This window comes from Eubalaena glacialis, chromosome 9 (assembly GCF_028564815.1).
Source record: "Eubalaena glacialis isolate mEubGla1 chromosome 9, mEubGla1.1.hap2.+ XY, whole genome shotgun sequence".
Taxonomy (NCBI): Eukaryota; Metazoa; Chordata; class Mammalia; order Artiodactyla; family Balaenidae; genus Eubalaena; species Eubalaena glacialis.
Window position 1 is genome coordinate 41703505 of NC_083724.1, and position 26583 is coordinate 41730087.

The 26583-nt window shown below is 42.8% G+C and overlaps 1 protein-coding gene across 8 annotated transcripts in view; it reads right to left on the minus strand.

The window, feature by feature from the left end:
* Nucleotides 1–16055: 16055 nt before the first annotated feature.
* Nucleotides 16056–26583, minus strand: part of LOC133097894 (transducin-like enhancer protein 4) — a 144555-nt gene continuing 134027 nt past the window's right edge. For all 8 annotated transcript variants that reach the window (XM_061200323.1, XM_061200322.1, XM_061200320.1 and 5 more), the window contains 6 exons: nt 23110–23359; nt 21775–22022; nt 19821–19968; nt 19217–19367; nt 18788–18864; nt 16056–17038 (listed from right to left, as the gene is read on the minus strand). In XM_061200323.1, the coding sequence (XP_061056306.1) occupies nt 16931–17038; nt 18788–18864; nt 19217–19367; nt 19821–19968; nt 21775–22022; nt 23110–23359 (982 nt within the window). In that variant the 3' untranslated portion in view covers nt 16056–16930. The remainder of the gene's footprint in view (nt 17039–18787; nt 18865–19216; nt 19368–19820; nt 19969–21774; nt 22023–23109; nt 23360–26583) is intronic.

A 26583-nucleotide genomic window follows, 5' to 3' on the forward strand; every position in this document is an offset into this window, starting at 1 on the left:
CTCTTCCATGCCTTCTATGAACACATATCCTCTCAACATAATCCACTAGGTCATCTAAATTTTCTTCTGCATTCTCCACAATGTACTCAAGAGTCTCATTTACATCTTCTAAAGTACAAATGGAAGTCCAAACAACTTAGATGCACACTTCTGGGTGTTAGTTTCCATTCTCATATACTCGTGTGTTAGACCCAAAGAAGATATTTTTTGCCAGAGTGATGGTGAAAAGTGAAACAAGCATCCTTTTATTTGTGCATTTGGTAGGAGTAGTCAAATCGCATTCACATTTGCAATCTCAAAACCCCTCATGCATATGTTTTCTTTTCAGATTATTTTCCCTTATAGGTTATTACAAAATATTGAGTATGGTTCCCTGTGCTATAAAGTAGGTCCTTGTTGGTTATCTATTTTATTTTTTTAACATCTTTATTGGAGTATAATTGCTTTACCATGTTGTGTTAGTTTCTGCTGTATAACAATGTGTGTGTGTGTGTAAATGAATCACTGTGCTATACACCTGAAACTAACACAACATTGTCAATCAACCATATTTCAATAAAAAAAAAACCCATCATGCACGATGAAGGGTGTCAAGATTTCTTTCCCGTGTAAATTTAAGTACTTTCTCAAATATGTATATCTGTAAGTATCGTCTCACCTTTTCATTGTTAGTGCATAAATTAATGACATAGTATAACCCAATACCACACTGTGCACAGGAAATAACTGAGGGAACTGTGTTGGTTGCCATCTTGAAGGTGCCATCACTGAATAATGTGGAACTGGCACTCAAATATCGAATATTGTCAAAGTTGTGTAAATAAGAATTCTTTTGTCATCTTGAGCACGGGAATTGTGCATAAGAAATGGTTCTCTGCATGTGGTCACTTTATACTCCTCTGAAATTTCAATTCCATGCAGTGAAGTTGGGTTTGGAGGTTGATGTCTGCTTTGAATTCTATTTACTTGCCTCTTTAATGAATTTCTTTGTGGTAGCATTAATGGGACCTCTTCATCCTGAATGTCATGGAGATTTCTTCAAAGTACCTGCAACGTTGTTGCATTTCATTCTTTCTGTGCATCCTTTTAACCTCTTCTGGGTTTTCCTTACTTCCCCTTCAACACCAACATTGTGTTCATGTTTTTCTGTCCCATCTTGGATGATTATGTTATCCAAATCCTGACAAGTTGTACACTGGGCTCTGCAGATTCTCCTCTCTTCACAGCACCAAGTACCTTTTAGTCCTATCTCTGTTAAAGGAATGGAAATGGTAAAAACCATTATAATGCGACATTGGCTTTTCTTCTTGTAAGTATACTATTTCTGCTATATTCTACTGAGAATTTTCAAATAAAGATGTCATATTGCAAAGCAACAGAAGAATGTGTGTGTGTGTGTGTGTGTGTGTGTGTTTTCTTTTGTGACTGTCTGACCAGTGGTCACTGCTTTATTGGTAGGGGAAACCCTACTAATGTCTTACGGATTCAACACCTGGTTCGCCGGGCAGGATCAGCCAGTAGGTAGGCACCAGCTGAGGGCGTGGGGGCAGCTGAGGGTGCACACTGATGGGCAGTCACTCCCACTAAAACCTCTCCAAAGAGAGGTTCACACTCCTTGTGGTCTACCATGATTGTCCCCGTCTAGGACATCCATTCAAGGGAAACATCGCCCATTAACCCTGGGCGACAGGACAGCTGTAGGGGGGTTAATTAGATGCCCAATATCCCCCTCGTGGTGGTTCTTACCCCGAACAGCTGTGCGGTAGGAGAGCCATACCTGCCCTCACTCCTCCTGAAAAAGTTAGCTTCTCTTAAAGTGTTTATATCAACATGTTCTCTGCCCATTTTACAAAGTGGCTTGACCAAGCTCCTCCTTTCAAGCTTTGCCCTTATTGAGCAAACCAGCCACATCCAACCAAATGCCCATTAGTTAGTACCATTAATGTATTAATAGCAAACGCATTAACGTACCTTTCATCGTGAGATCCATCCTTGACTTGTCCTCTGTGCATTTCTCTAACTTAGGACTCTTCCTCAGTTTACACAGTTAACATAAATCCTGCTCTTCTACAAGATTTGGACCCTGACCCATCCACCTAGCCCCGTGTGCCATTACCAGCTACACTATGGAGGCAAGAAGCATTATTATTGGCAATACAGTCACAACACAATTACTGGACCAATAAAACATGATAGTATTTTTTATGTATTATTCCTATAAAGCAAAGTATAAATAAACATTATGGGATATTTGAACCCAGGGACGTCTTCTAAGCATGGATGTTTTGACAGGACCAAATATCAAGGACCATTTGGCATGAACCAAATATGCTCATGGATGTTTTTGATAGGACCTAATTTCAAGGACCTTTTGTCATGGCCAAGTTTCTCAATGGACGTTTTGGACAGGATCAAATGTCTGCTAATCAACAAATCTCTTTACAGCTCAAAAGTATACATTATCCTGTAATCTGTATCTTTTACAAAGCGAGCTTGCCAAGGGGAAGAAATATTTGAATTTCCTTAAACATCCTTAACTATTTCACTAAGCATTACTTATTGTTTTGTCCCTGTAATGGTAACCTTATGAATTTTAAATTTTGTTTAAGGCCAACCTTAGAGCTGTGGATGGTGGCCTAGTACATCTTTTAGGAGTTTGCCCATTTGTAAGAAATTCCAGATTTTAGTTTTTTGTTACTGTGTTTTCTTTAAAAAAAAACAACAAAAAAACTGTAAATATTCGAGTCATCATTTCCTTTAAGTGTTTCCCCTTACATAACTTTTAAGCAAGCCTAATGATGTTTTACAAAAGCAATTTAAAAAATTCGACAGGGATCAGTGAGGCCACTAAACAGTAAAAAAGTAGAGATAAGATCTTGAAGATCTTGTATTTGAAACTGAGAAAGGGACAGCCCTGAAAATCATAGAGTAGTCAATTTAGTTTTCATACCTGGAAAATACTAGAACAAATCATCAAAAAATCAATTTGCAAACACCCATATGCTCACAGAATACTAGGTAATAATCAACATTGCTTTGTGAAGAACAGTCTTGTCAGAACCATCTAATTTCCTTCTAAAACAGAGTGACAGGCCTGGTAGATCAGAGGGATGAAATAGATGTAATAGAGCTTGAATTTTACAAAGCTCTTGATTCTGTCTTCCATGATATGCTTATCAACAGATGACTTCACACCAGAAGAAATTTGCTATACAGGTTTACTGGAAAGCACGGCTCTCAGCGTTCCAGTGTTCAGTTGGTGGTGGCTGGGTGGGGTTGGGTGGGAGCAATTTGGTGTGATACTTGGCACAGGAATGAGTTGCTCCTGGACCCTTCACTATGCCCACCAGTCCCAAACACAGTCCTAGCCTGTGCTCAACAACACTTGTCCAATGGAGGAATGGCAGGTACGATAGCTGCTGCTTGGTGCATTATCATGACTCTAAGAAGAATGGGTGGTCAGAGACCAGAATGTTGGAGAAGAAGAATATTTTCCCCTCGCTATGAAGAGCCAACTCTCTAAGGACACCTGAGACAATATAGGTATGGAATTTCCATTGTTTGGGATAGATTCCATTACAAATTATTTTGACAGGTTTTATAAATATGCAGAAATGACACTATACATTTTATTTTGGAGAAAATCAAACTTCATAAACTCAAATGTAAAAAGTTGAACAGAAACGACCATGTTTTCTCATTTGCTTGCCATCTTGGCCACACCAATCCATCTAAATTGGGTACTTAAGTCAATAGATGTCAATCATCACCACTGCAATTGACTATTCCATGGATGAGCTTCTGATCCAGACTGAGCCTTCAGAGTCTTTCCATAGAATTGTTCTGAACTAGAACTCATGGAGTTTGAGATTAGTCAGCCTCTCCTTTGTTAAGAACATCCATTGGACCAATGCTTCCCACCGTGAGGAAAAGCCAGTCTGTCCTAGAAATAAAAGAATGCTCAGAGAGCAGCAGATAAGGGTGGTGGGACAAGACCTGGCAACATTCAAGCCCTGATTCCAATTGTTCCTGAGACCCAGCTGCATCTCTGCCCTTCTGCGGCTCAGTTCTTCAAACCTTCAGATTCTCCTACCCAATAAACTGCTTTTGCTTATGCCTTTTCAGGTTGGGTTTCTGTCGTTTGTAACCAGATTTCAAAAAAATTACCACCACCAAAATCCTTTTTAAAAAAATCTTTGATCATATCCTCAGATACTTAGAGTAAAATCATAGAAATTGTATTTTTGAGTCAAAGCTAATGTACATTATTAAAATGATTGAAGCACATTTCCCAAGTCTTTCAGAAAAGTTTTATTAATTTCAACTCTCATCTGCAGTACATGAGAATGTACTATTACCTACCTCTCTCTAACACTGGATTTAAAAAAAATATTTTCCAGCTTGATAGGTGAAAAATATTATCTTCCTTTAATTTTTCTTTATTAGTAATTTGGAGGGAGATCAGAAATGAAAAGTGATGCAAAGAGAACTGAATTAATGGAGGAGGAAAAACATCAAGAAGATCCAAGCTACAGAGAGCCCACGTACTAGGTATTTATTGCTGTAAAACAAACTACCTCGAAAGTAGGTGGCTTAAGGCAGCAAAAATTTATTATCTCAGTTTCTATAGGTCAGAAATCTGGGAGCAGCTGAGCCGGGTGGTGATGGTTCAGGGTCCCTCATGAATCTACAAACAAGATGTGACTGGGGCTGGAGGATCTGCCTCCAGCCCCCTCACAAGGGAGTAGCCAAGGACCTGAGACGCTCATCACATGGGCCTCTCCACGGGGTGCTCACAACATGGCAGCTGGCAGAGTAAGTGGTCCAAAGAGGCAAAGAGAGAGCAAAACAGGAGCCCCTGTGAATTTCATAACCTCCTGTAACCTAATACAACATCACTTCTACACAGTCTACTGGTTACACAGATGGATTCTGGTAGCGGGCGAGGGCGGCTACACACAGGGGTGAATACCAGGAGGTGGGGATCATCGGTGGCCAACTCAGAGCCTGGCGATTACTGTCTGTGTTCAACTTATTTTAGCCCCCTTTCCTTTTAGATCTACCCATCTTAATTCTGAGGACAGTAAGTCCCTTACATACGAATGAGTTCCATTCCAAGAGTGCGTTTGTTAAGTCCAATTTGTTCGTTAAGTCCAACAAAGTTAGCCTAGGTACCCAACTAACACAGTCGGCTATATAGTACTGTACTAACTTATGTGACTGGACATGCAAATGCACATTCGCATCTTTGAAAGTTTGCAACTTGGAAGTTTGTATGTAGGGGACCTACTGGATTCTGCCCAAGCCTCTCTTCCCCGCATACTACACACTGTCCTTACACCATCTCCTCCATTCCCATGGATTCCATTACAGTGTGAGTACTGAGGACTATCTCCTCAGCCTAGATATTTCTCTCCTGATTCGAGACTTGTATCTTCACTTTCCGACAAGATCTCTTCATGTGTATGTCCAGTACTAAATGCCACTCCCCACTGCCCCCTTCACACCTGCTCCTTCTCCTCTCTCAGAAGATGGTACCACCATCCACTCAGTCATCCACGCCAGGGATCAGGGCCTACACTTGACCCCTCCCTCTGCCACCCCCTTGACATCGTTGGGGTTACTGCTTTGGTTGGCCCTGCTCCTCTTCCTTCCACTGTGCCAGTAGCAGAATGTACCAACCCTGGTTGCACAGGGGAATGGGGTGGGTCTAAGCTGGTGCGTTCAGATTTTCTCTCCTGAGACTGAATTCTGAGTGAATATATCTGAGAAACAAGAAATGATTAGAACCAACACATTTCATGGCAGCACTCTAGAAAAAATGGCCCCTTGGACTTTTGAAGACTTTGAAGAGATAAAGTTTTCTGCTTTCTGGACCCCAGGTTGTTGTGGCCTATACTGATAGCTTTCCAAGGAATCCCTTTGTTGCTTATGTTAGTCAAGGACACTTTCTGTTGCTTGCTAACAGAACAGAAAAACAAACAACAACCTTAACTCAGTGGGCAATAAATCGCCCAGTCCTGGTCAATTCTATCCCCTTCAATGTCTCTAGGGCCCTTTCATACCCCCATTGTCACCATCCTTGTTCAGGGCTGGCCTCGTGTCTCACCTGAGTTGCTCCTATAGCTTCCTAAGTAGTCCCTGCCTGCAGTCCATTCTCTTTCTGCTCTATTCTTCACATGTACCTGGGTGATCCTCTCAAAATAAATACCTGACAATGCTACTCCTCTGCTTTAAATCCTCTATAGGTCCTCATGGCCCTTAGTGAAAGTCGAAGATCTGTACATGGCTCACAAGGGTCTTACGGTCTAGCTGTCATTGGTTATTAAGCCCCACCCCCTGTGCCCTAACCACCAGCCAAACCACAGGGCTCCCAAGTTTTTGGAAGTCCCCATGCTGTCACCTCTGGGTGTTTGCACTTGTTCCCTCTGCATTGAGTATTTTCCCATATACAAAAACACCCCATTTGACCAATCCTTATGTATTCTTCAGGTTTTGGCTTAGATGTCACTTCTTCCAGAAGCCTCCCCTGACCCAACAAGTCTGAGTTATGTTTCCTTCCATGTGGTCCTATAGAGTCTTGAACTCCCCTGGCGTCCTATGCATCCAACTATGCTGTAATCACTGAATTACCTACATGAAGTCCTATTCTATCCTAGATTCTGTGAAGTCAGGGACTGTCTCTGTTCTGTGTGTATCTGTATCCCCAGTGTCTAGCTCAGCTCTTTAAAATATAGAGTAGCTAATAAACATTTGTTGAATAAATGGATGGGTATTTAACTCTTCTCAGATTTGTTCTCAATTATCTACCAACCTAATCATAGAACCTAATCACTTTCCTAAGTCGCCATGATGGCAAATACATGGGCGATAGGATTTTTACAACTCAGCTTCAGCAAACTTTATGTTTTAAAGTACGAATTTAATTTGAGCCACATGTAGAATGCTAAAAAACAAACATCTCTCTCATAAAGATATGTAGCAAAAAAGGCCAAGTTTTTCCATCAATATCCTTTTAATATTGGTAGCCACACACATCTGATAGGGTATGTATTTGCTTGGACATTAAGACTTGGTCTTCAAAAACATTGGAATGGAAATTTTTCCTTTAGAAAAGTTTCCTTCATCTGCATCGTAAAAGTTCCACAAATTTTTCTTTTTTGACACGGTTGCTAACCAGCTTGATTATTGCCACATTTTACATGGAAACTTCTATACACATAAGTTAGTCCTATAATAGTTCAGAGAGCAAATATCCACTGGAAATGCTGTCTTGTCTAACAGTGTGAGGGGGGTGGGTTAATCAGGGGAAGAGCTAACACTCACTACTGCCTGCTGTGCCCACCAGTGGCATCGTGTACAATCCCTGTCTCCAAAGAGAGGGTGACATAAGGCGTCAGTGTTCGATTCTGGACATAGTGATACCTCCCTGGATGGCTGGAGATTTCAGGAAAGATTTGTCAGGGACCACAGATGAACAGGATTACAATTTTGCAACATCTCTAAAAGATGACCCTGAAAACACACTTAAAACACTCATAGCTGCCCAATTCTCCTCAAGGAACCAATTACGTACTGTCTAAACAGCTATGCATCTCTGCACTGGCTCTGGCAGCTCTTGTTTTTTCACAGGAAAGCAATTCAGACAGTAACTTAACTGGTCCAAGTTCTGTGATGAGATCTTAATTAAAACTCTACAAAGTCACCTCTTTGAATTCCCTGAGAGTTCCTTTGTTGGCGATGGAGAGAATCAACCTGTTTCATACAGGTGTGTGATAGCAAGCACGCAGGGTACATAGTCAAACTGTCCCCAAACTATAACATTGGATCAAAACGCCTTTGTGGACCCAGAATAGTGGCTTCCATGATTTCAAGCAACCTCTGTCCTTTGCCTCACAGCTCAGTCTATCCTGTGAGCTGGGCCTCCTGTTATCTCAGTGCAGTAAACAATTTTGTTTTAACCACCATGGTTGGGCTTTTATGAGCTCATGAAGCAAAACACACACTAGTAATCAAAGAAAATCTTCCTGTGTGACCCATCTTTCAAACAAGTCTATTGTACATGCTACAAAGTACTTTTCAAACAAAGCAAAACAAAACAAAAACAAGGCCAAAACAAAACACAGCTTTTTATCAAAAGAGTAATATGGAAAAAAATAAAGAAAAAAGCTAAGCATGTTTGAAGTTTGGAAGAGGAAAACAAACCATGGATTAGGACATTTCCAATCAGAAAATTATTTGAAAGATATTTCGATGCTTCATGTTTTTTGCTGATGTTTTTGTTACCATTGAAGCATATTGCTTTTAACAATGCCTCATGTCTAAAGATCAGACTTTTCATCATATAGAAAATAGCATCAAACCAAGAAGCAAGCTTCTCAGAACTGAGGACACTATAGCAAAGCTCAGGGCCTATTTTCTTCTTTTTAAGGAAAAAGTATGGAATTTTCCTTGGGCATAATGAGAGTAATTTTCAGTGACAGATTAGAAGAAGAGATGCAGAAGATTTGGAAGTGTATATGGGAGTAAGACACAGCAGTATAAAAGAGAGAGCCAGAAGAACATCTGGGCAACCTCGTTCCAGTCACTGACGGGCTGACACTGGCTCTGGTGCGAGACAGAACAAGCGTCTGTCATTCAAGTCACTTGACCTCTGTGGATCTGATTTCTAATCTATAAAATGGGGACAACACAAGTACCGGTCCACAAATCCCTTATTTCCTATTCCAAGAAGGAAAATTTGAAGAATACCAGAAGTTTTTTCATGATGCATTTGGGGCAAAATTGCCCTGAACTGAGATGTAGAAGTTTATAGTCATCACTACTCCACTTAGTATGAACATTTATGCTTTGCCCCAGAGATATTAATGTGCTTGATTATGGAGTGCCTCTGGGCAGGATGTAATAAAAAAACAATAAAATGCTTAGGAACAAATTTAACCAAGAAGGTGAAAGATCTCTACACTGAAAACTATGATGAAAGAAATTGAAGAGGACACAAATAAATGGAAAGATACCCTGCATTTGTAGATGAGAAGAACATTGTTAAAAAATCCATACTACCCAAAGTCATCTATAGATTCAATGCAATCCCTATCAAAATTTCATTGGCATGGCATTTCATTGGCATGGCAAATGGCAAAATGGCATTTTTCACAGAAATAGAAAAAACAATGCTAAAATTTGTATGGAACCCCAAAAGACCTTGAATAGCCAAATCTTGAGAAAGAATAACAAAGCTGGAAGTATCACACGCCCTGATTTCAAACTATACTACAAAGCTATAGTAATCAAAACAGTATGGTACTGGCATAAAAACAGACACAGGCCAATGGAACAGAATTGAGCCCAGAAATAAATCCACGCCTATATAGCCACATAATATTTGACAAGGGACCTAAGAATACACAATGGGGAAAAGATAGTCTTTTCTATAAATGGTGTTAAAACTGGAAAATCACATGCAAAATAATGAAACTGGACCCTTATCTTATGCCATTCACAAAAATTAACTCAAAATGGATTAAAGACTTAAATGTGAGACCTGAAACTATAAAACTCCTAGAAGAAAAATACAGGGGAAAATTTCCTTCACAATGGTCTTGGCAATGACCTTTTTGATATGATACCAAAAGCACAAGCAACAAAATCAAAAATAAACAAGTGGGACTACATCAAACTAAAAAGCTGTCTGCACAGCAAAAGAAAAAAATCAACAAAATGAAGAGGCAACCTATGGAATGGGAGAAAATATTTGCAAATCACATATCAGATAAGGAGTTAATATCCAAAATATTTAAGAAATTCATACAATGTAATAGCAAACAATAATTTTGATTTAAAAATGAGTACAGGACCTAAATAGTTTTCCAAAGAACACATACAGATATCTACAGGTAAATGAAAACATGCTCAACATCATTAAACACTAGGGTAATGCAAACCAGAACCACAATGAGATAGCACCTCACACCTATCAGAATGGTTATGATCAAGAAGACAAGAAATAGATGTTGGTGCGGTTGTAGAGAAAAGGAAACCCTCGTGCACTTTTGGTGGGAATGTAAATTGGTGCAGCCACTAAAACAGTACCCCCATGTTCACTGCAGCATTATCCACAACAGCCAAGAAATGGAAACAACCTAAGTGTCCATCAACATGTGGGTTAAAAAAATGTGATACATACACACACACACACCCCCCCCCACACACACACAGGAATATGATGCAGCTATGAGAAAGAAGGAAATTGTGCTATTTACAACATGGATGGACCCCCCCAGGGCATGATGCTAAGTGAAATAAGTCAGACAGAGAAAGACAAACACTCTATGATCCCACTTATATGTGGAATCTAAACAAAGCCAAACTCATAGGAACAGCATAGGATAGTGGTTTCCAGGGGCTTGGGGATAAGGGAAAGGGGATTGGAGGGAAATAGGGGAGACATCAGTCAAAGGATACAAACTTCCAGTTATAAGATACATAAGTTCTGGGGATCTAATGTGCAGCACGGTGACTCTAGGTAACAGTACTGTATTATACACTTGAAAGTTGCTACGACAGTAAACCTTAAATATCCCCACCACACACACTGCGATTAAGTGAAGTGGTGGGTGTGCTAACCTTACTGCGGTAATCATTTCACAGCATTATATGCATATCAGATCATCACGTTGTACACCTTCAGCTCACACAATCTTACTGTCAATTATATCTCGGTAAAGCTGTGGAAAAAAAGAGATAAACCTTTATAAGCTTGAACACCACCAACTTGCCTTATCTTATGCACTCCTGCAGGTCTGGGGTCAGGTTCCAAGTTTCCATGAGTTCCACAAATCTAAGAGCATGTATTATGAAAAAGACACCATAGTGCTGTTCTCTGTAACTCATGTGAAAACAAATCTTCAGCGAGGAAAAGACATATTCAAACAAACAGAAAAAGGCTGTGGGATGGAAATGCTGTCAGCTAGACGTCTGAAGGTGTTGAACGCCAAGTCTGTTTGGTGCTCCTGGCTCAAAGCTGCACGCACAGCAGGATGTCTGCAAAGCCAGCATTGGCCCAGGGCAACTACCTCGTGCTGAGCCTCTTGATGGGAATGCAAGCCCACAGCCCCTCAGGGATTGAAGCTAAATCCTTCACTTTTAGGCAGCTTGAGTATCACTAAAATTCTCACTAGGGGCACTTTATGCTTTAAGACTGTCACTCAGGAACAGGTGTCTGTGAATCAAGGCCTTTGTCCTCAGAGTAACCTTCACAACCACCACCTTGCGCCCAGGAGGCTGTTCTTGTTCCCACGAAAACTTTGAGGCCTAAAGATGTGCATGCAGTGGGGTTGACTGACCGTCAGCGTGGAAACCCTAACTTCCCAACCCAGCCATAAAACCTGAAATCACATTTCTTTAACGCTGATTGTCTACTTGGGTGAAAAATTAAAGGGGCTATGAGTATCTGCAGGAGATTGAAGAACAAAGCTTAACAGACGACTCCTTCAACTAATCCAGAAAGTCTTGTTTTCATTCATCTGGGAAAGATGAACAGACTTTGGGGGGTGGTGGTGGTGGGGGGGAGGGTGCTTTGTTTTCAGCAGCACCAAGCTTCTCCGAGTTGGATGCATGATGCTAAGACTTGACCCAGTAAAGGCTGAGGCAAGTAGTATGTGTTTCAGCTGAACTCTTTGGGGGCACAGAGGCATCTGACTGAAGTTCTTCAAATAGTGGGTAGTTGTCCTAAGGAAGACTCTGCTCTGCTCGATGGCTGGTGGTCGGGGGGGTCTCACGCCATCCCTCCTGGTGGTTCCTGATGGGGTCGCTTCTTCCATGTGCTGCTGTCCACAGGTGGAAGGGCACATGCTCGCCCTGACGGTTTCCTTTAATTCCCACCACTAACTCATTCTCCTGCTACTTCCCAGCCTCCTGGAAGAACAAAAATAGCGAACTCAGCTCATTCTTTCTGCCACATGACACAAGACATGGCCAGGGTACCACCTATGGTAGCTTCTTTTAGAAGAGGCTGTGGAGGCATCTAGTAAAGATTGAGAAATGGCCAACTACTACTTAAGTCTGGGGAGAAATGCTGGGCCACTAGAAACCATTTGGGCATTAGTTTGGACTCCACCTAAAGAGTCCAAAAATTTACTGCCTAAATTCTCAAAACCCAAACACCTCACAAGTACCTTTTAGTGTGGGTACGTTTATTTGCTGCACCCGAGTCTAATAAAGCATGACTTCCATGTGAGTTTAAGTCTTCTGCCAAAATAACAGAAAACTTGTTAGTTCCAAATATTTTCATCAAACTACAGTGTCAGGTTAACGGGGGGAGGCTCCCTGCCTGAGGCAGTGAGATGCCAGGGTCAGGCGTGGGGAATTCTACGAGCCCATCATGGATCTTTGCCTCATGTACACAGTGAGTACACACATTGCAAGAACTCAAAAGACAATCTGTGACTGATTCAAGGAGTTTTCAAGAGATGCTGTGATGCCAAAGTCTCCAAAGCCAGTTAATTCATGTGAAACTAAGGGGTGAAAGGCAGCAAGGTATAAGCATCTGGAACACTCCCTTCCCAATTTTCTTCTAATCTGCCACGCTGGGCACAGAATTCCAACTGCAAGTCCAGAGCCTTGGGGTTTAGGCTGACTTGTCTTCCCTGGGAGATAAGAGAGTTTGGGAAAATCACTGTTCTCCTCTGATGCTTTGTGCCCTTTTGTGTAAATTCAGTATTCTAGCATCCAGCCTGCCTAGGCCTGCTGTGAGATCAGACAGAGCAACTTTTGTGAAAGCACTGTGCTCATGGTTTTCCTCTGGACTAAAGGCAGCCCTGTGGGAATTCTCCTTCCCTGTAGGTCAAATACCTAAGATCCCAGCTGAGAACTTCCTTCCCTGGGGAGAGGTAAACTAGAGCCCAGCTCCGCTGCTACTTCCTATCTGGGACCAAAAAATTCTGTCACTTGCTGCCAAAAACCCAAACTAAAACTAAAAGAACTAAAATAAAATGTTAACAGCAGCTTGTAACGAAAGTTAGTTCCTACCACTAGAACAGCATTGGTGCTAAAATGCTCCAACACGAGAGGTTTTCTGATGTGCTTGGATTGTCAAAAATCAAGCATTTCCATTGTCTGTTCTGAATGGAAGCTTGAACTGAAAGGCAAATAAATGCAATTAGTTAAAAGCAAAAAAAACAAAAAAGAACAAAAAAACACAAAAAAACAAAAAACAGGGATGGTGGTGAGCCACTGCTTCTGCTGCTGCTGCCCCAGTGGGAAACTGAGGGGTGGCAGGACCCAGAGCTCATTGCTGATGCCACTCTACAGGTTGCCCAGGAGCTGGTAGCTACAGAAATGTACATCCAAGAATGTCAAAAGAATTTCTTTTGGTGCCCACATCTCTGTAATTTTGTAACTGCTTACTTGATGCTGGGCAAGGAATTCCAGTACAAATCTCCTTACAACTGCCAAAAGTATCAGTTGACAAATCCCTTGAGTTATATGATGCCAGTGCAAGAACGTCCAACTGAGGACACAAAAACTGGCCGTATGGACGGCTGAGAGCATCACGGATGGTCTAGCTGCTCACAGTCTTGCTCGGGGACTGCACCTCTGTCCAGAAATTGGGACATCAATTTCTCTTGCTCTTGGCTGTAGGGTCCCAGGATTTTGTGGCTACGAGATGGCCTGAAACTGAGTTTCTGGATATCCCATGGCTGCGGAACTCCAACCACTTGCAGGTGTTACAGGGCTGCGGTTCAAGCTTCCACACGCACCATTCCAGGGTAAGATGGTCTTCTGCAGCTCACTGGCCAAGAAGCCAGTAAGTAGTGACCCACGAGTGAGGTGTGTATCTGCAAAAACTTGAAGAGGTTAGCATCTATCACTGTACATTTGACCTGCCGGTCTTGGAAGGTCTTCAGTCAGGGATTCTTTTTACTTCTTGGTAGTTCTACGTAAGTCAACCTTCCGGTCCTACACACCATTCTCTTCTTTCATTGGAACTAAGTTTTCCCTGGTTCAGGGTGATTCTGTCTTGGTCGTTCTTCAGACTCCGCCAGACCATGCTTGGAGTAAAAGCTATGGCAGACCAAGTTATAATTAAAACAGTGACAACATCTAGACTGCTGTGCACATCAATCCAGGCCTGAGACTGATATCAGAGACATAAAAATCTAATCTGATAAAACCTCAGCAGTGAGAGGAAATAGATGCCATTTATTTTAAAAAGCTAGGTTTATTCACGCACTCGCCTCGATTTTTAATCCAGTACAACGGCCAGTGTTTTGGATCTCTCTAAAGAGAAAACTGAAGGGCATCACAGACTTGACCCACCAGGCACCAAACAAAAATTCTAACTCCTTGAGGCAGGCACTTTCTTCTTCTATAAGTGTCAACACAGTATGCAAGTGTCATATTCTTTGTGTCAAAATGATTTTTCTTTTACTCCAATTCTCTATAACTTTATAAGAAATGTTAATAAGGATAAACAGAAATTAAGCTAATACTTTAAAAACGTTATCATCTGATGTAGCAGCACTCATAGCACTCACATTTGAAGTGCTGCTTCCATGATGAACACTGCTGAACTCTTAGCACCTAAAGACTCAATACCTCTCACAGCTGATCACCGAGACACTCCAGACCACCGTGGGGCTCCCAACGCCCAGCCTTCTTTCTACCCAGTGGATGCATAAAATGTCAGGTTTTTGAGTCCCAAAAGTTTAGAATTCTTTAAGTGCCTTCTTATGCTGAAGTTTCACAAAGCCAAGCACAGCAGCAGCCCGAGGGACCTCAGGCGTTCAAAGACTTCAGTGTATCACGTTGGAAATGTTTCCCAAACCCCGAAGGCTGGAAATGGTATGCGTCGGCTAACTCTAAAGCAGCATTGGTCCCACAGAACTTTCTGTGATCTTGGAAATGTTCTATAAATTTATGTAGTCCAACACGCTAGCCATTAGTTGTATGTGGCAAACTGAACATTTGAGATGTAGTTAGTATGACTGATAAACTGAATTTTTAATTTTAATCAAGTTAAAATTAAACAGCCACAAATGGCTAGTGGTAACTATATTGAACAGCACAGCTCTAAAGCATCAAGGCTTTCAGTAACATGACAACTTTTTGACAAACTAAAGAGGCACGCAATAAATATTTGCCGTCATCGATAACCTCTATCCACCCTCCCTTCTAGCTCTTCTCAAGTCAGAACAAACACAGAACTAAAACAGCAACAATAAAAAAGCCCACATGACTTTTTACAGCAATCTCCCTTGAATAAAACTAGTAATTTTTAATATATACGAGCGGCATAGTCAAAGATGAAAAATAAACTAAAGCCAGCAAAACGAAGAATTAGAAATAAGCATACTAGAAGTTATTTATGTTTAATGCTTAAAAGTCTGAATGCACAAACAATCTACCATTATAGAAGTACTGGTGGTCAATACAATGCATTAGAACTATGTACAATGCACAGTTTAGTATCAAAATCTTTCTACACTGTAGAGTTTTACGAAACTGTTAAAGACATCAAACACTAAGCACTTAAGACACCATTTTTTTTTTCCTGCTACCACATTAGGAACGTCAATGGACAATCCATTTCAACTTGCAGCATCCATCCATTTCTAGTATGAAATTAAGTAATTTTCTACTTATACAATAAAGTTTATCTACACAGTTCTCTTGATTTTGATCCATAGCAGCAAAGGCACTGTACATCAGCAGATCCACAGACTTAAAAGATTTTTAAAGCATTCAAACAAAAAATAACAATAAAAAAAAGGAGTCACATATCATAGTTTAACAGCAACAACAACAACAACATAAAAGATAACAACAATGTTTCTGGCACAATGGCACAGCCTGTGTCCATTTCAGGGACATCCAGCTAAGACATGGAAAGAACCGGAGGTAAAGAAAGCAAGTCCTCATCCCAGGTGAGAGTCCATTCTTTCTGATTTTCAGAGGGAGGTCCTTGCAAATCCTCCTCTGCTCCTTGTCTTGTAAAAGACTTGCACAGTGGGAGGACTCCTCCCCTGAATCTGTGCGGTTCCCAAAGAACATGCCAAAAAATAACCCATCATTTCTCGTAATGACAAAACTGCCCAAAGGTATACGTCTCCCTCTGCAAAGAAATGTGGCAGAAATACCCAGAAGGGATTAAGTTCTCCCTTTGAGGCCAAATTTAATTTGTTCATATGTCTATAATACAATAAAAAAAAAAGGAATTAAAAACATATTACAAAGACACTTGTGAACAAGTCAAAAAAAGAAAAAAAGAAAAAGTCCAATTACTTTTATCGAATATAATCTAAAGCTATAGATATATTGGTTAAAGTTGTCCAAATGGACTCAAATGAATATGACATGGTCTGTCACCTTCTAATTGTTCAAATTTCCAAACATCTTTAAAATAAGTAAAAAACAAAAACATCTAACAACACAGCAACATATTGCTTCCATATGTAATTATACATTTCACATCTCTATACAGTCATTAGTCTACATTTAGTGACATTTTTAATCAGTTATTTTAAACCTTCCTTTCCCCTCCTTTGCCAAAAAAAGGGGGGGAGGGGTATCAAATACAACGCATCTTCATTATCAATGCAGGAGCAGACAGCTTTATTTAGTCAGTCATTGTTAGAAAGCCTTCTTTAAACAAAATAAATATATTACAGATATAATACATAATTAAAGATTCCTTTCACTGTTAAGTAGGGTTATCCATGTTCTTCCGAGTAGATAGCTGAAGATTTGGTATCACAGGTTCTTAACGAGTATTCACAATTCAACAGCAGGGAGGAAGTGGGGGAAGGCGGGGACTGAGCTCCACGACTGCAGTGAGTACCGGAAATCCTTGGTTTCGGATGCGGGGGAACAGAAGGATGACAGAACAAAGTGCTACAAGGAGGAGTCCAGTTCGCATGAAGATTTGTCCTTAATAAATAACTTCATAAACCGTGGCCTTCTTATCCCCAGAGCCAGTGACAATGTATTTGTCATCCACAGAAATGTCACAGCTGAGCACCGATGAGGATTCTTTGGACTGGGAAAGAGACACACAAACACGTTAAAGACTGAAAGGAAACCCACGAATACTGAGAGGCAGGACTGGAGGATCTGGAGCAAAAAGAAGCATAACATGTTCCCTTGACCAAAACAGGAGCCCAAGCGAGGAAAGGCAGTCCCGGACGCTGATGAAGGAAGGCTCTACTTCAAAGCCTAGTCTCCAGCTAAGAGCAGAGGGTTCTCAGCGTGAAAACCCTCGCCTTCACTCGGATGGCTTGGATGTAGACGGAGCTGCAGAATGCCAGACACGTCAATTAACCTGTCGTGGCCCTCACTTTCCTTAGAAGAGGTAATTAGGTAGAGACAGCTTACCTGTCTGCCACGACAGAAGGTGGCCTCTTGTCCAGGTGAGGTAATGATGGGGAACCGTATTGAAAATACTATAGTTTTTGAGATAGGGAATGTAAAAATATTTCTAACATAAAACCTCGTTGTTCCCTATGTAAAAATAGAATGTAAATGTGCAAGTGGGGAGGAGTTCAATAGTTAGGAAGAAAAATGTTACCACTCTTGTTAGAGCTCCAAATACCATGTTCAACTACACCCACTGCAAAGCAGTCACGGTTAACTTTTAACTAAACTGTGCTAAACAAACAAACCCCACAGGATTTTAACTGGGACTTTGAACAGTTAAAAAATAAACGTTTGACATGCAGATGCTAACCCACTACCAGTGTTTCTCAAACTTTTGGAAGGCAACCTGTAATAAATACATTTTACTTCACAACCCAGAGACCCGAGACATAATTTTACTTCATAACCCAGAGAAATGAGGTATAATACTTATGCTCACTACAAAAAATATACTCTTGACATTTTTTATTTCATTTTTTAAAAAAGTGCTGGTTGGGACCATCTAAAAGGTTGTGATCGACAATACAAAAACCACTGTATTACATTATAAACTTCATGACAGTAAGAATCTGCTATTTTTGTCCTATTATCTTGCACAGTACTTTCACTCAATATATGCAGTTTCAGATTCAAATGAGTTAATCTCCTCTACGACTTAGTACCACATGGTCAAGAAAACTGCAACGCTGTTATGTTATTCCTAAAAAAAGACCACCACCTAGAAAATAACATCCTAAATACAGAAGGTTAAAAAGGAAATCTTCTTTTAACTTGCCTATGAAATTCTCACCTACTAGCAGGAGAGAAGAGAGAGATTTGTATGTGAGTGTGTATCATGCCTACACTCTGGTTCTCCCGCAAATAATTCCACAAACTACACAAAGTACCACTGAGTTAATAAGAATAAAAGTTCATAAAATTAATCAAGATTTATTACACTTTTCCACAGCACTCTTTTGGGGGGCGGGAAATCAGGAATAACAACACGAATGAAAGTGCAAGCAAAATGCTCAAATTTTAAACAAAAATTTTAAAAGCCATCATTAAAATTAAATAAATAAATAAATTTCACAGAAGACATGAAACTGCTACTCTAACATGTAAAAAGGGATGGGGCATGAAGAGCTAGTTAGGGCCACGGGCATGGCACCTTGGGTCTGAGCTCAGAGAGAACAGGACACAACTCCTGGCGGCACGGCTTGCAGCTGGGACCCTAGTCTCCCCCTCAGGCACAGTTTTCTTTTCTGTGCGATGGGAGTGACACTAGCTCCTACCTCCTAGGACACGTCTGTGCGTTATTAACCTGCGAGAACGCACAGAGAACCAAGCAGTGAGCGCACAGTGAGTGAAGGCTACACAAGTGAAGTGTTACCTGGAATATACTGGCCCCGTAAGGTGTTCTCCAGGCATTCAGAAGGTTGTCCTTTCCCGTGCTTACAAACCATTTGCCTATAGGAACAGGGTTTCAAAAAAGGTAGTGTTTATTCCTTTGTCAGAGTCCCGAGACTTGTGCTACAGAGCATCAAATGATACACAGAAAACTCACCTAATCTGCAACAAATAAGAGTTTCTTTTCACTGGAAAAATAAAGCCCACTCTCCTGGATTTAATGAGTCATTTATACTTAGGGCAAGGATAAAGTGGATAAACTGCAGAAAATTACACGGTATTAGGGAAGTAGGCATGTGTGAGGAAGTAATATAATTCTGAAGAGGGACACGCCAATGAACTAAAGACCGGACTTGAAATGAATCAGGAGGAAGGAGGAATGACAGGCGGTGGACGCCAGGGGCCTGCTTACCACAGTGGGCGAACTTGAGTGACAGGACGCAGCTCTCGTGGAGATGGAGCTGGTACTTGTCGGGCTTGGTGACATGCAGCACCTCCACGTTGCTGTTCTCCATCCCCACCGCCAGCCACTCTCCAGTTGGGCAGTAGCCCAGAGAAAAGATCTAGAATTAAAACAGGTGACGGTGATGGTGGCTATAGAGGACACACTTCCTTTAAAGGGGAGGCACTGCTTCCTCTGGGGATACTACTTAAATAATGAAGGAAATCAAGATAATGTGACTTGTACAGGAAGAAATCAAAGTCAAAGGTGTGATCTCAAGTAATGAGTCAGATCTCCACAATCTAACTTACTAATCAATTGTGTGAAATTCAAAGATCTATAGAGTAATGGTCATTGAAATAAAAACTTGCTAAAAGCCTGTAATAAATGAAATTTTTTCTGTCCTTCAATAAAATATATACTGTTGTATTTTGACAGAAAACAACAAAAAAGTTTTAGTTATCTAATTCCGAGTCAAAAGTGACTCCATCACATGGTCAATGAATTGCCGCTGAAGTCTCTCATATAGTTCACAAAACCAGGTCTCTAAAATGTCACGTGCACGAGTGCACACCTGGGAGGTGAAGTCGTGCTGCTGCAGCTGCCGCCCTTCGCGCAGGTCCCAGGACCGGACCGTGTTGTCCAAGCCGCCCGTCCAGAGCTTGGTGCCATCGTTAGAAATGTCAATACAGCTGGCCCCGTCTGTGTGGCCCTGGAATTGCCTGAAGATGTCAACATGGAGAAAAGTCCTTCAACAGTTAATTTTTAGGTGAACTCAGTTTAGAATTCCTCAGCCTTCACTTTCATTACAGGCCCTATTGGCAGATTTCCTTTTGGTTTATTGTATTTTCTATTATTCAAAGTAATAACAAAGCATATACGTAGAGAGATTAAAGTTTAATTGAGATGCTGAATCTCCTGCACGTTTTGTTTATTTCTGAACACTTAGGAAGTCCTCTTCAAATTACTCTTATGCTAAAACACAATTGAAACAACTGATGGAAAAAAAATCTCCATCTGAATCAAAAGAAAACACAGCCACATGAGAATGAACTAATCAAAGACACAATCTGAGACCTATTCTGTCAGTGTGATATGAAAGGAGGAGAGAATTTCAGAGGATGTAAGGAGTCATTTCCCTTCTGAAAGCCCTGGGGATGGGCACAGAGAGCAGCAGGACGAATTCTGCCCGCGAGCAGCAGTGCAGCCGTAGGCGGCTGTGCCAGGTGAAAGGCCGTGCTCTCACGTAAGGAGTGTGGAAAGAGCCTCCGTGTGACTCAGCTGCCCCAGGAGCAGGCAGAATGTACGAAAGACACGGGGGCTGGGGCTTAGAAGCAGTTCCTCATAAGAGCCTTACCCAAAAGGGGAAAAAGTGATAACTATTTTGTTTTTGGAATCATTTATAGAGCTCCGTCCTGCAAAATACGTTACAGACGGACAGCAGGGACCTCTTCTCCTTCCACCCTCCCCTGGACCTGTAGCTGGGCTCCATCACACCCTCTGCACACCCGCTAGTGGATCACACCTCTGGCTTCCTGCTCTCTCAGGTGCTGACATCTGGAGACACACGTGTTTCAGGGCTTTTCCTATCAGTGCCGATCCTACACAACCTCATTTCTAAACAGACATAGTTATGTCTATCCATCCTGTAAGGTGGGACAACAGATTATCTAGATCATTTCAGGGTGAGGCGCACCCAACACAATGCCTGGGCCCAGGGTAAGAGCTCAATGATCATTTGTCGGAGGAAAGAACGTGTCAGATACACACGGCACCAAGGACCGCACCACGCACTGTGAACCTTCTCAGTGAGTACCTACTGACAACGATGGTTTGTTAGCACAGGTGGCAAACTACATATGTCTAACGAGCTCATGAGGTCATGGGCACCTTATGTGCATTAATTATGTAAAACTGACCTCCTGGGACTTCCCTCGTAGTGCAGTGGTTAAGAATCCGCCTGCCAATGCAGGGGACACGGGTTCGAGCCCTGGTCCGGGAAGATCTCACACGCCACGGCGCAACTAAGCCCATGTGCCACAACTACTGAGCCTGCGCTCTAGAGCTCGCGAGCCACCAACTACTGAGCCCGCGTGCCACAACTACTGAAGCCCGCGTGCCTAGAGCCCAAGCTCCGCAACAAGAGAAGTCACCACAATGCGAAGCCCGCGCGCTGCCACTAGAGAAAGCCCACGCATGGCTACGAAGCCCCAACACAGCCAAAGATAAATAAATACATAAATAAATTTATGAAAAAGAAAAATAAATAAAACTGACCTCCTATTTTAAAACCTGAATTGGTGATGCTTAGTATAATTAAAAAAAAAAAGAAAGAAAGAAAACAACCCCTCATCCGATAAAGTTCAAATGGTGCAGAAGACAAGATTTTACAGCATCTTAAAATGGCGCTATTCTTAACAATGTTTAGTAAGACAGCTGTGTTTCATCTTTTTAAAAAGACACACACACAGCTCTCCGGCGCAACACAGGTCAATCCAGTGCCCTGGTCAGGGACCCTGCTGACCCACCTCACCAGCGTCTGGTTGTGCAGGTCCCACACGGCGATGTTGCCGTCGCTGCAGCATGAGAAGCAGACCTTGGAGTCGGGGCTGATGGCCAAGGCGTAGCAGGCGGGGGCCGAGGACGTCAGCTCTGCCTTGATGCGCGGGGTGGGAGCCGCCAGGTCCCAAATGGACAGGGTACTGGCTTCCCCTCCCACAATTAGGGTGCGACCATCAGGGAGTAATCGGCAGGAACGGATGTAGTTATCCCTGTTCTGTAGAGACAAAACCCATCAAGAGGTTACTCATGAGGAAAGGAAAACAGCATTAACATGAGAGCAGAAATCCATAAAAGTATTGTGTTCCCTCCTGGTTTCAATGAGCTATTTTCACTTATGACAATGATAAAGTGGATTAATGCTAGTAAATTACATGAAATTAAGGAAGTACTTAAACTTGATCTACAAAATTCAGTACTGAGATATTTCATCTTAATTAGCATGAGAACGCAAAGATCTAGACCCACTCTCGGCACCAGCAAATCAAACAGCCGCCTGAGTCATCTGCACATGCAGACGCAGCAGCCCTCACAACCCTGGAGGAGCCACACCGGGAACCGGGTACACTCGGCCTGGCTGCTGAAAGGCCCTGTTTCTGCTGCCAAACAAGTGCCAGGGAGTTAGAGACCTTGTGGTCCCTTCCGTTCGCCTAGCCCTGCATTACCTGGCCACGGGACAGCACGGGCTTGATTAAGCAGCACCAACTGGAGGCAAGGCTTGACCAAGGCGTGTTACGTGACAGGAGACACCACCTCCTCCCGGCTCGTGAGGTTATGGGAATCTTGTGCGGTTACCTTAAGCTGACCTAGCATTGTGCTGCCGCGAAACATTCTACTGCTGGTCCAAGGATGAAAATCGAACTGAAATTTCCTAAATAACCCGAGGACGAATACCCATGAGACAGCTAATGGGGTAGCTAGTGTTTGCCACGTGAAGTATTAAGTTACTCTCGTCTCATAATGTGACAGATTCTGATACTTGGGTGCACTCTCACAGAAACCACCGAGGGCTTGTAGTTTTCTTAAACTCCTTTATCAGATAGGAAAACAAGTGGTCTGCCTGCTCCCATGCACTGGGCAGGGTGAATGAAAACTGCACTGGAGCAAGTGCCACACATGAAGAACCCGATAAATCCACCTTAAGTAACTGAAAGAAGACACACCTTCTCGTCAGCGCTCCAAGTCAAACAGCACAAACCACTGAAGACAACTACCCACTTGGGATCAATTCTGTGTGTTGCTGCTACATCCAGGTCCTATTTTCTGCATGAAGGCTTAAACCATGTTCATCCACGTTCACTCACCAGACAGTCGAGCTGAGAGACAGGGCTCTTGTTGCCGGGGTGGCTGATGTCCCAGACCTTGACGCAGCCCTTCCCACCCGTGTACACGTGTCGCGTGGGGTTGCTGATGGTCACTGCGCACACCACCTCCCCGTGGTTCAGGGTGTTGATCTGGCGAGCGTGTCGGGGGATGCCGGGGCCAATGAGGGCGTCCGGGGGGAAGGGGACAGGCTGCATCTGACCGTCTGCAGTAACGTGGAAGGAGTATGCTCTAAGGCAGTGGCGAGGAGAAAAGATAGGAAAGGGGGAATGCAAAAAATGTTGCTTAACTGATCTCTGTAATGAGACGAGAAATAAAACATTTTCAGTGCTACGTATGATTTGCAAACAAGTCAAATTTACTGCATATGGTGGAAAGAACATAACTTTCAGAGCCACAGAGCTAAATCTATGATCAAATATCGTGTCAACTCTTCGCTAGCTGCTGTGTGACATCAGTAGTTACATAACCTCTCTGAACCTTACTTGGTTCTGATCTTTAAAATGGAGTGAATGCTACCTACGCTTCTTAGAGAATTAAATAAGATCACCAATGCCCAGCATAGTAACTACTCCTCCAGGGCACTCTACAAACTTGCATTACCTTCTACTTCAGGTGATTCAGAAGCCTGTGATAAGATTTTAACCTATAGATCACTTCACTCCAATCAAGTGACTTACTAATGAAAATCAGTAAGCTAAAATTATGAAGTTTTAAGGTGTTAAGAGGATCTAGGCCTAGATACTGAAATGGCATATGACCCACCAAAAAATGAAAAAAAATTTTTGGATTAAGTCCCATCAGACTTGACAATAACAAACCCTAGTAATACCATTCCCAGTGGAATTAGAACCTAAAAAAAGCATCCTGTGTGACTGCCCCAGAGGCCCACCTGTGAGTTCCTATCAGTACCTCCATCTCCAGGTCATTTCCAGGGAAAACCCTCCAGTTGTGAAAGCATTTGGCTCTAAAACGCAACTTAAGTTAAAGCATCTCCCTCAACAGACACCTGTATTCTTAAGGCACTGAAGTCAGGGAACAGTCAGCAAGTGAGGCCGCTGGGATGCATGCTGGGTTTCAGGAGGCAGGAGATGTCGGTGGTAGGCAGGAGGGAGCAGGGCCTGTCCTGGAGAACCATCATGGGCAGTAGCCCACTTTGGAGACGATGTCATTGTCTTTGGCACAGAGCTTCAGAATGTGCTCCGTTTACGGGAAGAAGTTTATGAAAGACATACCAAGGGAAAACATTTGTGGGTAGACAAAGGACAGGAGCTTGGACCTATCGGGGAAGTTTTAGAATCAAAACAGTTTATAGTTCCTTAATGCAAAAATCTACAGGCTAGCCACACGCATCAAAATTCAGACCATTATTGAGGGGACATCATCAACAAAGTCCCAAATGTCCCCAGAAAGGATGTGGCTGTGGCAGATTTGGGGACCAGAGGGCAGAGGGCTTTCTCTCTCCCTGTAGATTACGCAGAGAAGCGGGTTAGAACTGGGCTGTAGAAGAGAAGGAGTATGTCGGACTGCTGAGGCGGAGGTGGTGGGAAGCTAAGAAGACAAGAGATATATTCCTGTGGTCGAAGCAACGGACTTGGAGACATGTTGGCTGCGTGGCCTGGGAGAGAGAGGTGCCGAGCAGGGTCCTCAGGCTCGGAACCCAGGTGCCTAGGTAGGCCACCATACATTAGTGAAGGTGACAGGGAAGCATAACCGAAGGGTACACACGTGGGGAGGTAAATGGTACGGTTTTCTTCAACCTGAGGGCAGGTGAGAGCCCAAACATCTCAACCAGAAGTTGAGCGCTCGGATTCAGAAGGGAGTTCAGAGCAGAAAGATCAATGTGTGCTCATCCACAAAGAAGTGATAGCTGAAGCTAAAGGAGCAGAAAAGAATAATCCTGGGCCAGATCATGTCATGAGTAGACTAGATGCAAAATTTAAGAAAATGCTTACAACATGTAGGGGACCTCCAGCAAGAGCAGCCAGAGAGGTAGATAATCAGGAGAGACAGTAACATGGAAGGGGGAGTAGATGGTCAGTCACATATTTCTTGGGTTATCCCAGTGCGAGAGGCACTTGGGGATGCAACAGAAAGGACTGGGGAGCCAACAGAGAGAAAAAACCCCACCTACCCCCTATTCTCCAAAAGTTACATTCTGGGGGCTGGGGGTAGGTGGCAGGTGGGCTGAGGGGCTGATTCATTAGTGAGATACTAACATATATAAAGATTAAAATGTCAGATGGTCAATGCTATGAACAATGGACAGGCCACGTACTCTGGGAATTTGACAAAGTGAGAAGAACAGGGAAATTCATGGCAATGGGGCTGCAATATAAAGAACAGGTATTAATTTCCTTGGCCAAGAAAGGAAGATGGTATGAGGAGGAGTATGGTACACTGAAGGCCAGAGGGAGGTAGGACGCTTACACTATTCACTTAGTCAGAAAATATCTATTAAATACCCAATATGAGTCAGGTACTATCAGATGCTGGGGAATCAGAGGTGAATAAGATATTCAAAGTCCCTATCCTCCAGAGCCTACATCCTAGAAGGGAAAAGAGCTAATATATAAACTGATAAATCAGTAACCTCAGACGGCAGTAAATGTGCTCTCTCTCTCTCTCTCTCTCTCTCTCTCTCTCTCTCTCTCTCTCACACACACACACACAGAGTTTCAGATAAAAGAGACGGAAGGCGCGCAGCAAGGTCCGAGGCGGTGTGCAAGCTGAGAGCTGAGGGAGGACCTAGTCTTGCACGCAGAGAAGGGAGGGGGCACTGAATGCAAGTCCTAGAAGCAGCAGCAAGGGAGAAAGCCAGGGGCACTCAGGGGAGAGTGACAGGCTGGAGAGGGGTGCAGGGGCCATGTGAAAAAGGGCCTCGTAGGCTGTGAGGCGGAGTTCGGGCTGTTATTCCGAGTGGAGTGGGAAGTCACTGGAGACTTGTGTGTGGGGCAGTGAGCGCCATGATTCAGTTCATGTTTTCAAAGGATTGTTCTGGTTGTTGGGGGAAGCATGGATTGTAGGTGGCAGAATGGAAGAGGGAAAACTAGTCAGGGGGCTAGTGCAGCCATCTAGGGGGAAGCTAGTAGCCAGGGCTTGAGAGACAGTTAGAAAGCTGGGAACGGATCTGCAATTCAAGATTTCTCTGGGTAGAGGCAGAGAAGACTGTACTGGATGGCATATGTGGATCCTGGAGGTGACAGTGAGGGCTGGTGACAGGGTCTTCTTTGGGGTCTGTAAGTAGGTAACTGAAGTCGAGAAGGGCAGAGGTTCACTAGAGGTGATATGGCCCAAGCCCTGAGATGATGTTACTGGGGGGCTGACCTTGTGAACAGCAGCGACACCCAGGATGATGGCAGGCTCTGAGTGGACCGAGTGTCAAGTTTTTAACTCATTGGGAAAGCTCCCAACAAGGCTGAGGAGGGAGTAGAGACCCATGGCACAGGCCTGAA